Source organism: Leopardus geoffroyi, chromosome A3, assembly GCF_018350155.1.
Source record: "Leopardus geoffroyi isolate Oge1 chromosome A3, O.geoffroyi_Oge1_pat1.0, whole genome shotgun sequence".
In the NCBI taxonomy this organism is placed as follows: Eukaryota; Metazoa; Chordata; class Mammalia; order Carnivora; family Felidae; genus Leopardus; species Leopardus geoffroyi.
This window is the reverse complement of record NC_059336.1, coordinates 91,058,681-91,072,396: the sequence shown is the minus strand read 5'-3', so window position 1 is coordinate 91,072,396 and position 13,716 is coordinate 91,058,681. Positions and strand designations below refer to the sequence as shown.

The window sequence follows — 13,716 nt, the reverse complement described above, 5'->3', positions numbered from 1 at the left end:
TTACCAACAATGAGGCCGATTTCACAGTGAGGGTCTTCATAGCCACAGGTCATCATCGTCCCAACTGTGTCATTCACCACGGCGACCACATCCAGGTCAAACTCCTGAGAGGGCAAAAGCAGATCCCCAGTCCACCAAAGAACCACAACATGTTCTTTCAGACCCTTGCAAGGGAGACTGATATGTATAGAAAGTGTATTTGATACAGCCTGGCTCATTCTCACTTTTTGTTCAAATGTCACCTCCTCAGAGACCTTCCCCAGTTGTGCTATTTAGGAATGCCCTTCTCCAGCCCACTCACTCTGTCCTCACCTGACTTCATGTCTCTTCACAGCTCTAAGGCACCTGACATTAGCTCATGGGTTTGTTTATAGTACCAGAGTTTGTTGTGGTCATTCCTGAATCCCCAGTGCCAAGAGCAGGGCTCAACATGCAGCGGACACTCGGTCACCACCGAAGGACCACACTAATTCTCCCCCTAACCCACGCAACCACACCGAACACTTCCCCACTTTCCAAACACGGGTCATTCTGGGACTTGTGGCACTCCTCTCCCACCTCTCGCCGGTGGATGGCTTCCTTCAGCAGGGTGACCACATCCTCTCCCTCGCAGCCCGATGCCTTGAAGCCTTTAGTCCACTTGAGGAGGATGCTCTAAAAGTCACATAAGAGCACAGATGAGGACAGCAGAGGAGGGTTCCTGTGTCATTCCTGGGGCCTGGCTGTGCCTCTTGTTCTCAACCTCACCAGGTAGTACAGATTCCCTTTAATGACCAATCATCCCTCCCACAAATGACTGCATGCCCCCTATGCGTGTGTTCCATTGTTTAATCCTCATAGCAAACTGGTGACATAGTTATCATTATTGTGCCCATTTTCTAGGTAACTGTGGCTCTGGAGTAACTTGCCCAAGGCCTGCAGCTTAGGGGAGAGGAGCAGGACTCACCCCCAGGCCAGCTGACGCCATGGGCCCCTAAGTACCACATCACTGTCCCTGCAGGGAGCTAAGTTCTATACAAGTGTTTCTTTTGCTGGGAAAAGCAGTTTGCTCTGCCCTGTCCTATATTCACATCAGAAGGGTCAGAGTCTGGGGCGCCTGGGTGGCGCAGTCGGTTAAGCGTCCGACTTCAGCCAGGTCACGATCTCGCGGTCCGTGAGTTCGAGCCCCGCGTCAGGCTCTGGGCTGATGGCTCGGAGCCTGGAGCCTGTTTCCGATTCTGTGTCTCCCTCTCTCTCTGCCCCTCCCCCGTTCATGCTCTGTCTCTCTCTGTCCCAAAAATAAATAAACGTTGAAAAAAAAAATTAAAAAAAAAAAAAAAAAAAAAGAAGGGTCAGAGTCTGTCTCTTCATTGTCAAATTCCAGGATGGTGTGAACAAGTGCCCTGCTTGGGTGACAGTTAGGTGACAGCTAGGCTTCACGTCATCCCAGTGAGGGAAGCACTCTAGGCTCTTCAGAGTCACCCATAAGCCACTCGTCTTTAATGTGGCCGTCTGCCGTGTCACAGGGCCCTCTGGGGAATACACACATGGAGATTTTACATATGGGAGAAGTGTTTCGGTTATTGTCCCCTGGTTTCCTCTTTGCTGCTGGAACCCATCGGAAAACAGCATCAAGAACTATTGGGCCACCTCCCTGCAAGGCCAGAATCCATAAATGGACTGTGTGCTCACTACCCACCCTCTTTCATGGTTTCTCCAGGCCTTGCTCAGCCTCACCCCTGCTTGGCATTTCATGGCCCAGGAGTTTAGAGTCACAAGTCAACCTGGATGTGTGACGCTGTGTTCAGGAGATTTGGAAAAATAAGACATGATCCCAGCAGTGTTTTGGCTTACATACCTACATCCAAACAACTGTGTGCTCATCTCTAGCTGTCTTGCCTACAAATTAGCTTCACATCTCTAATGAAATTTTATATTTAGTACTTTCAAGTTTACAGAATGATCAAATAACATTATTTCAGGTGGTCCTTAATAATAAGACACGCAGAGAGGCCCATGAAGCTGGGGAGACTTGCCCAGGGCCACGAGGTGATCAAGGCAGCTTGGGGCTTCTGGGCCTCAGCACCTGTTGATTTTCCACTCAGTAAGACAATCTTACCAGAGCAGATCCCGGCTCACAGACCGATTGAACAACAGAGAGAACGCAGCCTCTGTTTGATCTGCTCTTAATTTTCACAGTGCTAGATGGAACACTACAGAAATTTAGAACTCCCTACAGAAACTTAGAACATAAAGAATGAAATCTAACACATTGAAATCTAACACAATGACCTGGAATCTTACCATGCAGGTAGAAACAGTGAATATGTTGTTGGGTTACCTGATAAACTCTTAAAGATAGATACATGCTGGCATGAAAAGTAAGGCATGTCTATTTAAAAATAATTCAGCAGGAAAATCCTAGAAGCAAACACACTGGAGTCCTGTTCTCATCTTCTGATGATGAAGGTATTTTTTGTGGGTTCTATACTATAGAGATTATCTTTTTCTTAAAAACATTTTTGTTAGTCTTACCACCAGTTTTTTCCCACATCATTGAAATTTCTTCCAAAAACATTCATTGCTGATACCCGGCAGTGAATGGCTCAGAACTTATTAACTATTTCCCAACTGTTGAACAATTGGGTTAGTTTCTAATGTTTTCATTATAATAAGCAATGTTTCATTAAGAAACATGTAAATATTTATCTGCACGTTTGGTAATTCCCTTTGGTAAACTGATGTAAATGGAGAAGCCTTTGAAAACCCGGTGCATTGACACTGAGAAACATAATGTGAAAAGACAAAGGAATCAGAAAAACTGGGGAGAGGGAATTGGTATAAGCTTCCATGACAGGGTAAGTGAGTACTCAGGATGGAATGAACATCATGATGGCAACAGCAAGCACTGCCATAGGGTATATTAGAAAGTTAAGAGTAGATCCTAAGAGTTCTCATCACAAGGAAAACAAACCACTTTTATTCTTTTTCTTTTTTTGTATCTGTAGGAGATGACAGATGTAAACTTATTTGTGGTGATCATTTCACAACATATGTAAGTCAAATCACTGTGCTGTACACCTTAAACTTATACAGTGTGTGTGTTAATATCTCAATAAAACTGGAAAGGAACAGAAAAGTGAAAAGCAACACTGCACCCCTAACACTGGACAAATGGTGACACATGTTGGGAAATACTGGATTAGGCAAGGGTTTTTATTGCACGACATCCTAAAACCTTCACTGTACTGGTGCACATGAATTTAACTCAGAGGGGAGGAGGAGGAAGCATTTACAAAACTCAGCTGAGCAACAGGAGGGTTGCTATTCCGGGGATCCTGTGGGAAATGCTGGCCTTTCTTCCCTACTGGACCAACCTCCCTGCACCTGTGACATTTCCCACCTACGTGCCCTCCTCCACACTGCCAGGCCTGCCTGCCTTTCTTCCCCATCAACTCATGCTTTGGACTTGGAAGATGATCCAAGTATTTTTCATGCCTTCCAGGTATGTGCTCGGGTAACATCACACTGCGCATCCTCAGGGCCTCGGAACCCCATCAGCACCACATTCCAAACAGCAGCTCATGCCTTCCTGAGCTTGCTTACATCACAGTTTGTTTGTAAGCACCTCAAGTAGGAATCATGCCTTTTGTACCCTGGCCACTCTGTCTACCACATACTGACCAGTTGTAAACATGCATGTGAGCTTCTAGAAGACCAATGGAGACAGAGGAGCAACTGCTTAGACAACAGTATTCTAACATCTAATATGCTGATAATCAATGCAGAATAAGCCCAAGCATGACCTACTCAGCTCTCCTACATTCTCAACACACCATGTCTGGGATATGTGAGAGCACCAGCTCTTTGCCCACCTGCTTCATTCCTGCATGGCAAGTTGAAAGGGAATGAAAAGCAAAGCTAAGACTAGAGAAGCACCAGAGCATCTAAACAACAGAAGATTAATGAAAATGTCCCAAGCCCAAAATAGGCCTCAGGAGCAGGTGAGCATCACTGAAAACATGGCTTTGGGTATCGGGAAACCAGAATTCAAATCTTGTCTTGGCTATTCCCAAGCCTTCTGATCTGAAGCAAGATACTTGGCATCTCTATAGACTTTGTTTTCCTTTCTGCAAAATGAGCATATGAACACCTATCTTACACAGTTGCTGTGAGCGTTAAGTAAGATAACGCACATAGGCAGCCTAGCACAGTGCCTGGCAGATAGTACTTTAAAAATGTTCGTTGCTAATATTTGGTTAGCATCATCATAATCCCTAAGATTGTGACCTACTTTACCTCTACCAGTTCCAACTGAATCATTCCCATCAACAGGCCCCTCATCATAACTGCTTACTCATGCCCTTCTTTTCCTCCTCGCAGCTCAACTTTCTGCCCCGCTCCAAACTCTGGCTGGTGGAGAGTCCATAAAGCCCACAGGCAAGCCCTCTGGGAAGGCGGTTACCTCATCCAGGCTGTTCTGCTGGCAGGGGAAGGAGAAGGTGAAACCCAGAGGCAGGGACACACCCTTCATGCCCATGTACTCAAGGAAGTCAGCGATGCACTGGACGATGTGGTCAAAGAGCTGCAGGGAGAAGACAGGCTCTGAGGGAGGGGCCCTGGCCAGGGCAGGCTGCCCCCAGCAGCTCCTCTCAGGAGAAATGCAAGCTCAGGCACTAACATGAGTGAAGACAAGACCAGGGCCCTGGCCCACCTAGCCTTCCCTGGGACCATGGCTGAGCAGAGAAAGCACTGTCCTCCAGGGTGAGAAGTGAATGTCTGCTGGGGTCCCCTCCCAGAAGCCACCTTGACTCACCTCATCCCCTGTGCCATGCATGACCTCCTGTGGGATAGAGTAGATCTTGTTGTGCATCTCCACTCCGCGCCTCTTCCCATTCCTCACACGCACCAGCAGGACGCGGAAATTGGTACCCCCAAGGTCCAAGGCCAGGAAGTCACCTTTCTCTGCAATATAAACCCGGGAAGATGACGCACTGAGGCACAGCAGAGGGTGACAGTCTAAAGCACTTTCCCCTAATGGGGAGCTCTCCTGGCAGCCCCTCAACACCCTCAGGGATGATGGACTGTGTGCTCCACCTAACAGGAAAGAAAAGTAAGACCCCTGAGGGCCAGAGCCGTGCTGTCTCCTTAGCGGTCCTCAGATGAGTTCAGGTGGGTCCCAGAGGTCACAATGAGCTCTGCAGGAAACCAGAAATTGTGATACAGTATACTCAAAAATATCTAAACATGTCATTTGTGCTAAATCAAAGGCCACCTTATGTTAGCTTCTAGAATAGAGTAAAAAATAGCAGAGTTCAACTCTTTAAAGGAAATTGAAGGGAAATCTTTTCACATGAGAAAACCCTCCTTTGTTGGGCAATCATAAGGTACTACGTGCCTCAAACATACTCCTCACGCAGCCCTCAGGCAGCCATGAGAAAGAGGCACTGCATTTTCCTCTGATGGAGGAGGGAGACCTTGCTGACCTAGGCTGAGTCACTCGCTCAGGCCCACAGAGCCAGAAGAGGGTAGAGCAGGGACCAAGGCCCAGTCTTGGCCCAACTGCTACACTGGCTTACTCAACATCAGTTCTCTCCGAATTGGGAAAAGATCTCCATTTCTTAATTTGTAAGACCTAAACCACAGGTCAGCAATCTTTTTCTACAAAGGGTTGGGCAGTAAACATTTCAGGTTTTGGGAGCCACAGTCCCTGCTGCAACCACACAACTTTGTCATGGTGGTGCAGAGCAGCCATAAATAATATGTGGACAAAAGGGCATGGCTGTGTATTAGGAAAACTTTATTTAAAAAAATAGGCAGTGGGCCAGATGTAGCTCATGGGTGTTAGTTTGCCAACCCCTGACCTAGGATTTATAAGAACTGGCCCTGGAACCAAAAACTCCTGGGTTTGAATCCCAGCTCTGCCATTTTCTAGCTGTGTGAACTTGGGAAGGTCTCTTAATTTTTCAGTGTCTCAGTTTTGTGCCAAGCATATTAGTTTGTTAACAAAATTAATTACTAATTGCTGTTAAGAGTTAAAAATTAAGTTTATATGTGTAAAGCACTTACAGAAGTGTCTGACACATAGTAAACATTCAGTAAGTGTTGATCATTATTACTATTCAGTTTGTAGCAGGGGAATGCCTTGCCTGAGCTTACTGAACACTAGAATTGCCTAGTGCTATAGCTGAAGAAACATGTTCTGGTCCAAATATCCAACGCCATGGCTAAGGGAGTCCTCCTGGGCATCAACACCATGAAACAGGCCCAGCACCGCGAGCTGGGAGGCAGCCTGCCGCATACCTGTGCCATCAGGGGTGGCACACACGTAGGTGGGCAGCATCTTGACAGGGGCAATGGCATGGGTCTCCTTGCTCAGACCTCGCTCCATTTCTACCTTCATCCTCTTCTTAACCTCCAGCAGCTGCTCACGGTTCAGCTTCAGAGACTCCAGGGTATTCTGGCGGGCTCTGTGTTGGTCAGCCAGCCGGTAGGCCACTGCCGTCACCATGGCTGCCCCCTTGCCACTGCCATCCTCAGAACGCAGGAAACGGACGTCGCAGTCGGGCACCAGGCGCCGAACCGTCTTGTGAAGACGCTTGGCGAAACTGCAGTCACCAAGACGGGGTAAGACATGGGTGTCCGCGGTTAGGGTCAATGGTGCAAAGGGCTCACCGCCTCAGCTCAAAGGCCGGGAGGCACCTGCAGGAGCAGATGCCACCCTGATCATCCTCTCCCCACTCTCCCAATTCAGGGTCATCACTGTGTTAATTAAAGCTCAGCTATGCAACTGTGACCGCCCTGGCTGGGTGAAGGGAAGGACTGTTGTAGGAAGTCACTACCCACCGCACACAATCACAGTAAGTAATGTAGTAAGACCCTGTATCTCAGGCCGAACCCTTCCGAATCAGAATCTGCCTCTTAACAAGATCCTCAGGTGATTCATGTGCACTAGACTAGAAAACCAGGGAATGCTAGGCCTGAGACCTTCTGCATCAACCATTCAGTTAATGAAGGCCCGTTGACCCGGCGCTCCTATTAGATAAAAATGATTAGATAATGAGTAAGTACAATAGAGAGATGGCCAGGTCCCAACTGAAATTTGAATATCTTGGACCCAAGGGATCCAAACATAGAGGGAAGGGCAGGATGAATTCAATACCCAGATCAGCCAGAGAGGCTGAACTAGGGTGTCCCCTGGCAGAAGACACAGTACCCGCAGAGCCCACCCAGAATCATGAGAGAGTCAAAGAAACAAGTACAGAGAAACCCTAACTCCTAAACAGGAGGGTGGCAGAAAGAGCACTCCCCCTCCCCCGCCCCCCACCACCAGCCAGGGGGGCCCTGGATAGAGCTGCAGTCATCGAGAGCCTTCAGAGATGGCTTGAACCCCTGCCAGGGACACACCTTCCTGATCCTCACATGCCCAGCTGAGAGCTAATTCTACAGAGCTCCTCAACTCCGCGTCCCTCCCCACTGTGCCAGAATGCAAACCAGAGTTGGCTGGGCAGTCACTAGGGTCTCTCTCAGGCCTGTCAGTGGTCTCCAAGTGTTCTGGGAGCCCTGTCACTATGGGTCCCAACACGCTGACTCACTGAGGATGCTTCTTGTAGACAGAACCATCAACCCCAATGGTGGAGCGCAGCCTCTCCTCGCCCTTGTTCTCCTTGATGCGCCGCAGCACGGCTGCCAGGGTGGCTGCACACAAGCTGGCTGAGCGTGTGGACACGATCTGGCACACCCGGTGAGTGGCCACGCAGTCCTCCTGCGTCGGGTCTATGCCCAGCCGCACTAGCACCTCACGGGCCTTCCGGATGCCGTCCTTCTCCCTAGGAAACAGAAGGACCGTGTGTGGGCATGTGTCCAACCCACTGTGGCCAGGGGGAGGGGGTATGTCAGCTGACAAGGAAACCGTTCAGCTCCAGCCAATACCATCTCCCAGTGAGGGTAGAAAAAGGGGAAAACACAACAGAGCCAACATGAGGCTCATCTCACACACACACATACACACACACACACACACACACACCACACACACTGCTCAAGTGCCCCTTTTTCCCACTGAGAAAAACTAATATTTTTTATGGGTACATGATGTAAGGACAAGGCCTTGCTCTCATGGCTTCACACATCAAGGGGTGTGTGTGTGTGTGTGTGTGTGTGTGTGTGTGTGTGTGTGTGTATGCTGTGTTTGCTTATCTAGGGGTAGACGGAACAGTGTCCCGCGGTGGAGCCCACCCCATTTTCTCTCTGTGAAGCAGCCAGCTCATTGCCTTTCACGAGGGAGCAGGCACTGCTCTAATCTATGCGAGAGACTGTGCTAGAGTCTGCTGCAGTGAGTTTAGCACTCTCCTCAGGGGAACTAAGTGCCTCACCAGTATACATCCTTCCATCCCCTCAGGGCTTAACAAGCAGGCACAATCCGCTCAAGAGTTTCCATCTGAAGGTATAGGAAACTGTTTCACTGCTCCCTTTAGCACCCAAATCCCCACCTCTCCATCATTTGGTCCCTGAAACGACAGGGCCAGCTCAAGCAACAAGTGGAAGTCTCTAGAACAAGAAAGTAGACCCAACTCTTTGGATACTGTTAACTGAAAAAACAAAAATCAGGCCACCCTCACTCCCACCCATGTCGCTCTGGGAAATGCAGGCCTCAGATCTACCTATTGGAACTAAGTGGGTAAATTTTAGAGTCATGCAGGGCTCTAAACAGGGACCTCTCCTTCTGTTATGAAGAAGATGTCAAGAGAGAGCCTTTTTGGAGAATCACCAACAGAGAAATAAATGTCAGAGCTTCTGAAGGGAAAGAAAGTAGATGCATATGGGTCATCAGGGGGCTCCCTGGGAGCCTCCAGCATTCAGCCCGGCCCGACACCCACCCATGCAATATCATGAGCCACTTAGGTAGTGCACAAGAGTGGAGACTATCTGGAAAGCGAAGTCAAGCTACAGGCCCGCCATGGCCTATGATGAGCAAGGCCCTCCTGCTGTCCAAATCTGAAGGGTCAAGGGTCAGTGCCCCTTCCTCATTCCCCAACAGCCTGTCCACTCTTCTGGGGATCCAGTGAACAGAGAGAGAAGGACCAGGAAGCTTACCCTTCAATATCTGAAACGTCTTTGGTCTCAAAATGGCCAGTGGCGAGGAGCCCTGGGCTGAGCTTCCCCCCAAAAAGCAGCTCCTCCTTGGCCATCTTCACCAGGATAAGTCTCACCAGTTCACCCATATACATCCCACTGATCATCTTCTCAAATCTGCAGGGAGATACAGACCAAACAATAAGTACATGTAAGCAGGGGCACAATGACATGTTAACTTGATGGCGCTGCTAGCAGTAAGAGGTGCAGACAGGTGACAGCTCAGGGGAGGCTGCAGGATCAGGGACGTCTGGGCCATCTCTGTAGGCCGGGGGGGCCTTGAACTATGGAGAAAAAAGGCCTTTAGCAGCCAAACTAAACATCCAGGGGATGTGCGACATATTCTGGGACAGCCTGAATTTTAAATAAAGTAAGTTACATGCAGTAAAAGTGACTTTACATTTTTTTTTTCTCTAGCCAGGAAATACTTTTCTAAGATGAAACTTTGTATAGAACCTCAATATTTATATACAGAGGAAAAAAAGGTCAATACGATTAAATCAGGGGTGCAGGCCCAGCAACTCAACATCTCATACTGTCCTCCCTTTGCAAGATCATTTGTGGATTTCTGGAAAACAACCCACAACCCCAGGGGTGGGGTGATGGGCAGGTTGAGCCAGATTAGGAGCTTTAAATGTCAGATGGTCTGGGAATCTGGGAGTGGGACATTTTGGAAGTCTCTGAGCAGGGAGGGGACCAGATAAACGCATGTTTTAGAAAGGCAGAGGCCCGCCCCCAAGCAATCGGCTAACTTATTTTTTCAACACTAGGTGATGCTGTTTTCTTTAGAAGCCAGTCTTTCCGGCTCAAATTGTGTCAGAGAAACTGAAGCTTCACCATTCTTTGTGGCAAAGAAGGCCCTTCCTTGGCATCTAATGATCCGGAGCCCAGAGAGGTGGCCCTAGGGCCAGCAGACACTGACTAAGCTGGGCTCTAGTGAGGAAACCCAGAGCATGAGTGTGGAAGGGACTCTGAAGTCACCTGGTACAACCCACCTGGTACGGCCCTCAGGAAGTGACTGGCTGAAGACCCAGGACAAGGTACCTAGAGCAGAACTGGAGCTAAGTGCAGAGCTCACAACATTGTTTGAGCAGAGGATTCAAGCACCAGCACAGGCACACTGCCTGGGGAGGCAGCCTGGCTCTAACACTAAGGACCTCGTGTGTCTGTCTGCCTCGACACCTTTTCCAAAATAGCTAGGAGATAGAGATACGGGAGGGGTCCAGTGGGGCTCCGAAGTGTGAGTAATTTATAAAAGCTTTCACTCCAGCTTTTTAAAAACACTTTGTTTCAGTCAACATTTAGAAAAATATTTGTTTAGGGGTGCCAGGGTGGCTCAGTCGGTTAAACACTGACTTCAGCTCTGGTCATGATCTCACGGTTCGTGGGTTTGAACCCTGGGTCGGCTCTGTGCTGACAGCTCGGAGCCTGGAGCCTGCTTCGGATTCTGTGTCTCCCTCTCTCTCTGCCCCTCCCTCACTTGTGCGTGCACACGCACGCTCTCTCTCTCAAAAATAAATAAACTTTAAAAAAAAAAGAAAAAGATTTGTTTAGAAACAAATAAAGAGTGAGAAAAGTTCCTACTGGAGCCCAATAATGACCTCAGGGCTATCTTAACTGACATTCTGGTATGTTAGCCCAACCTTTGATTTGTCTAAGTCTGAGACAGTGGTGTGCTCCCAAGACCGGGCTGGCAATTCTGTCTTCTGACCCTTTAAAGGGCATATGGCTCCTCAGAATGGCTTGGGTGTGCCTTGTTCTTAGAGGCAGACATTGAATAAATGACTTTTGGGTCCATAAATTTTCACCGGCCATGCCAGACACAGCCAGTGTGTGCCTATGAAATTTGCAAGTAAGTGGACTCATGCTTGGATACATGGGAGAAGCTTATGAGTTAAATAAACCACGCTTTGAAGAAGTAAGGACTCTCCCTGTAAAGAAAAAGGGTCCCCGTTGCCGAGCTGGCTTATAGAATTGGGCTTTCCTCCCCAAGCAGAGATCTATGCCAGCGGCTTTCCTGCAATAGTCATAGCAACATAGCATAGACCAGAGGGGGCCTGAATTGCTCAAAACATTTTGTAATTGCCTTCGGAGTTTACAGCAATCCCTGTTTCAAGATTGCTAATAGAGGACATTGGGCCAATGTTGGTGTAATAATGAGAGTGAAATAATATTTCGTAACAGTCAAAAGAAACTAAAAATCAAGTCTAGCCAGGCTGGAGAGTATAACACTCAGGGTGCAAAATGTTGGAGGCCCTCCTGGTCCTGTCCACTCAAGAATGCCTGCTGGGCCACAGGTCTAGGAAGCGGCCAAGGAGGCTCCTTAGCTGGCTTTTCCACAGGCCTTGGGTTTGCCTAGAGCTGGGACCGGAGACCCTAGGTCTCCATGGGGCCCAACTCAGCCTGCAGGCAACTCTACCATATGTCTGAGTTCAGAGCCTCAGCCAGTGTCGAGGAGACAACCGTCTGGCCTCCTACTCTGGGCAATGGCAGAGGTGGAAGCTACGACAACAGCATTCAGAGACCCTCCCCCTGGCCACCTCAACATGACTTTTCTTCTGTGACTCACAGACTGTTTCTATGGACAACTTACAAATTTAAGGTGGCAGAAAGAAGAGCAGGGCCAACACTTAGAAAAGGACCTTCTAAAATGAAAGCTCTAAAGGACGTAGACAAATTATTACCTACACTCTGGTTTGTCTGCTTGTTTTATCTGTTTTAGAGCCCTCTCAGCAATTTATAGTCACAATGCTTGTGATGAGCACACCATTCCCATAACCAGTGGCTGCCCCAGCAACCTTTTGGGGATATAAGACTAAAGCAAAAGTGAGAACCACCCCCACCCCAGCCCTGGCCGGATCCCACCTCAGCTCCTGAGCCCACACACCCACCACAAGCCCGCCACACACAAGGGGTGCTGCTCACAGTTGCTTCCCAGGGTTCAGGGAGCCCATGTCGATCTCCTGATCAAACTCAGTGCGGAAGTCATCAAGTGTGCCGTCGTCCCCAAAGGCCCCCCACTCCATGTTGATACACATCCGCCCCTCGTCGCCCTCCACCATGTCAATGTGGCGCATCTCTTCCATGTAGCAGGCATTGCTGCCCGTGCCTGGCCAAAACAAGGGACTGCTCAGCACCCACCTACACCAGCCTCTCTCCAGCCCCCAGCTCCCTCTTACTCCCCCATCTTGAGACCACCTAGGGTGGTTGGGATTCCCCAGTGCAGGCTCCTGGAGTATCCCAACATGGTCCAGTCCACAACCACCTCCAACCCACAAATCCTGGCTCAGCCCTCTGAAGTGACTGTACCACTCTCTTCTAATATGAATTACAAAGAGTCATGCAGGCCATGGAGCCCTCCTCCCTTTCCAGCCCCCACACCCATTGTTCACTCACCCACAATGAGACCAATCTCACAATTCTGGTCATCATAACCACAGGTCATCATGGTCCCAACTGTGTCATTCACCACGGCCACAATATCAATATCAAAGTCCTACAGGGATAAAAGCGGAGCTCTGACCTTCACCATCACAGAAAGGTTGCAATTGTGAAGATGGAGATAAAGAGCAGCAAGGCACAGAGCTCAAGTGCATTAGGGCTGCCTCCTTACTGACCCTACTTGAAGCCAAAGAAGGTTAGAGCTGGGAATTGGGCTCAGATGCAGTCTGACAGCAGCAACTCACTCCCCACCCTGCATGTCCTCACCATGGAAGCCACCGCCCTGCGGTCTAGTTTACAGATACCACTGCACTCACAAGAGCCCACTTTGTCATTGTTGCCCCCTTCTCCTTCTCTCTCTTCTTTTCTCTCTCTCCCTCCCTCCCTCCTAACTTCTGTGACCAGGCCTTTATCTTGTTCTCTCTCTGCCTCATTCCATCCTAATGCCAACATCATCCCAACCTTCTTAATTGAAAATGATATTCAAGTCTTCTTCACGTTAAAGACTGAAGGGTTTTTCCTGTACTGAGGCTAAGATTATTTATCCATCGTGATAATCTGAAGACCCAGAAGCATCTGATTATATGTAAGATTATCAGTGTGGCAATCATTTTGCAGTATATGGATGCCAAATCATTATGAGGCATGTCTTAAATTTAGCTGTATGTAAACTATATCTCAATAAAACTGGAAAAAAATTAAATCTTATTAGGTAAACCTAGCAGAGAAGGAAGAGAAAACCTCTCCTTAAGAACCACAAAATGGTTCTCATACTGATTTGGGAACAGACTAGGAAAGATTTCAGAGTGGACCCATAAGAATGTAAAGAGCCTCCAGACCCCAAGCTCCTGCCTCCCCAACTCACCCCTCTCCTCTGGATGGCCTTCCGGATCAGAGTAACCACGTCTTTGCCTTCCACGCCACTGGACTTGAACCCTTTGGTCCAGGAGACCAGGAAACTCTGGAAAAGGACCAAGGAATGAACACTGACCACACTACTCAAACAGCCATTAGTGAGTGGAGACCTCTGCCATGGAGCTAAGCTAAACTACAACCGTGCTTAAATATTTGTACTGCTTCCTGACTAGCCTAGGAAAAAGAAACTGGGGCCTCATCAAAGACCCAGAAAGAAGATTAAATGAATGATTCCTTCATGACCTA

At 48.6% G+C, this 13,716-nt stretch overlaps 1 protein-coding gene across 3 annotated transcripts in view; it reads right to left on the bottom strand.

The window, feature by feature from the left end:
• The window catches only part of HK2 (hexokinase 2), a 61,924-nt gene that overhangs the window by 7,819 nt on the left and 40,389 nt on the right, over positions 1–13,716 (bottom strand). For 2 of the 3 annotated variants that reach the window (XM_045446616.1, XM_045446618.1), the window contains exons 5-14: positions 13,421–13,516; positions 12,511–12,610; positions 12,040–12,223; positions 9,076–9,231; positions 7,575–7,808; positions 6,283–6,587; positions 4,796–4,944; positions 4,445–4,564; positions 559–654; positions 5–104 (exon numbers count right to left, since the gene is read on the bottom strand). In XM_045446616.1, coding sequence (XP_045302572.1) covers positions 5–104; positions 559–654; positions 4,445–4,564; positions 4,796–4,944; positions 6,283–6,587; positions 7,575–7,808; positions 9,076–9,231; positions 12,040–12,223; positions 12,511–12,610; positions 13,421–13,516 — 1,540 coding nt within the window. The remainder of the gene's footprint in view (positions 1–4; positions 105–558; positions 655–4,444; positions 4,565–4,795; positions 4,945–6,282; positions 6,588–7,574; positions 7,809–9,075; positions 9,232–12,039; positions 12,224–12,510; positions 12,611–13,420; positions 13,517–13,716) is intronic. The other variant, XM_045446617.1, reaches the window with a different exon arrangement.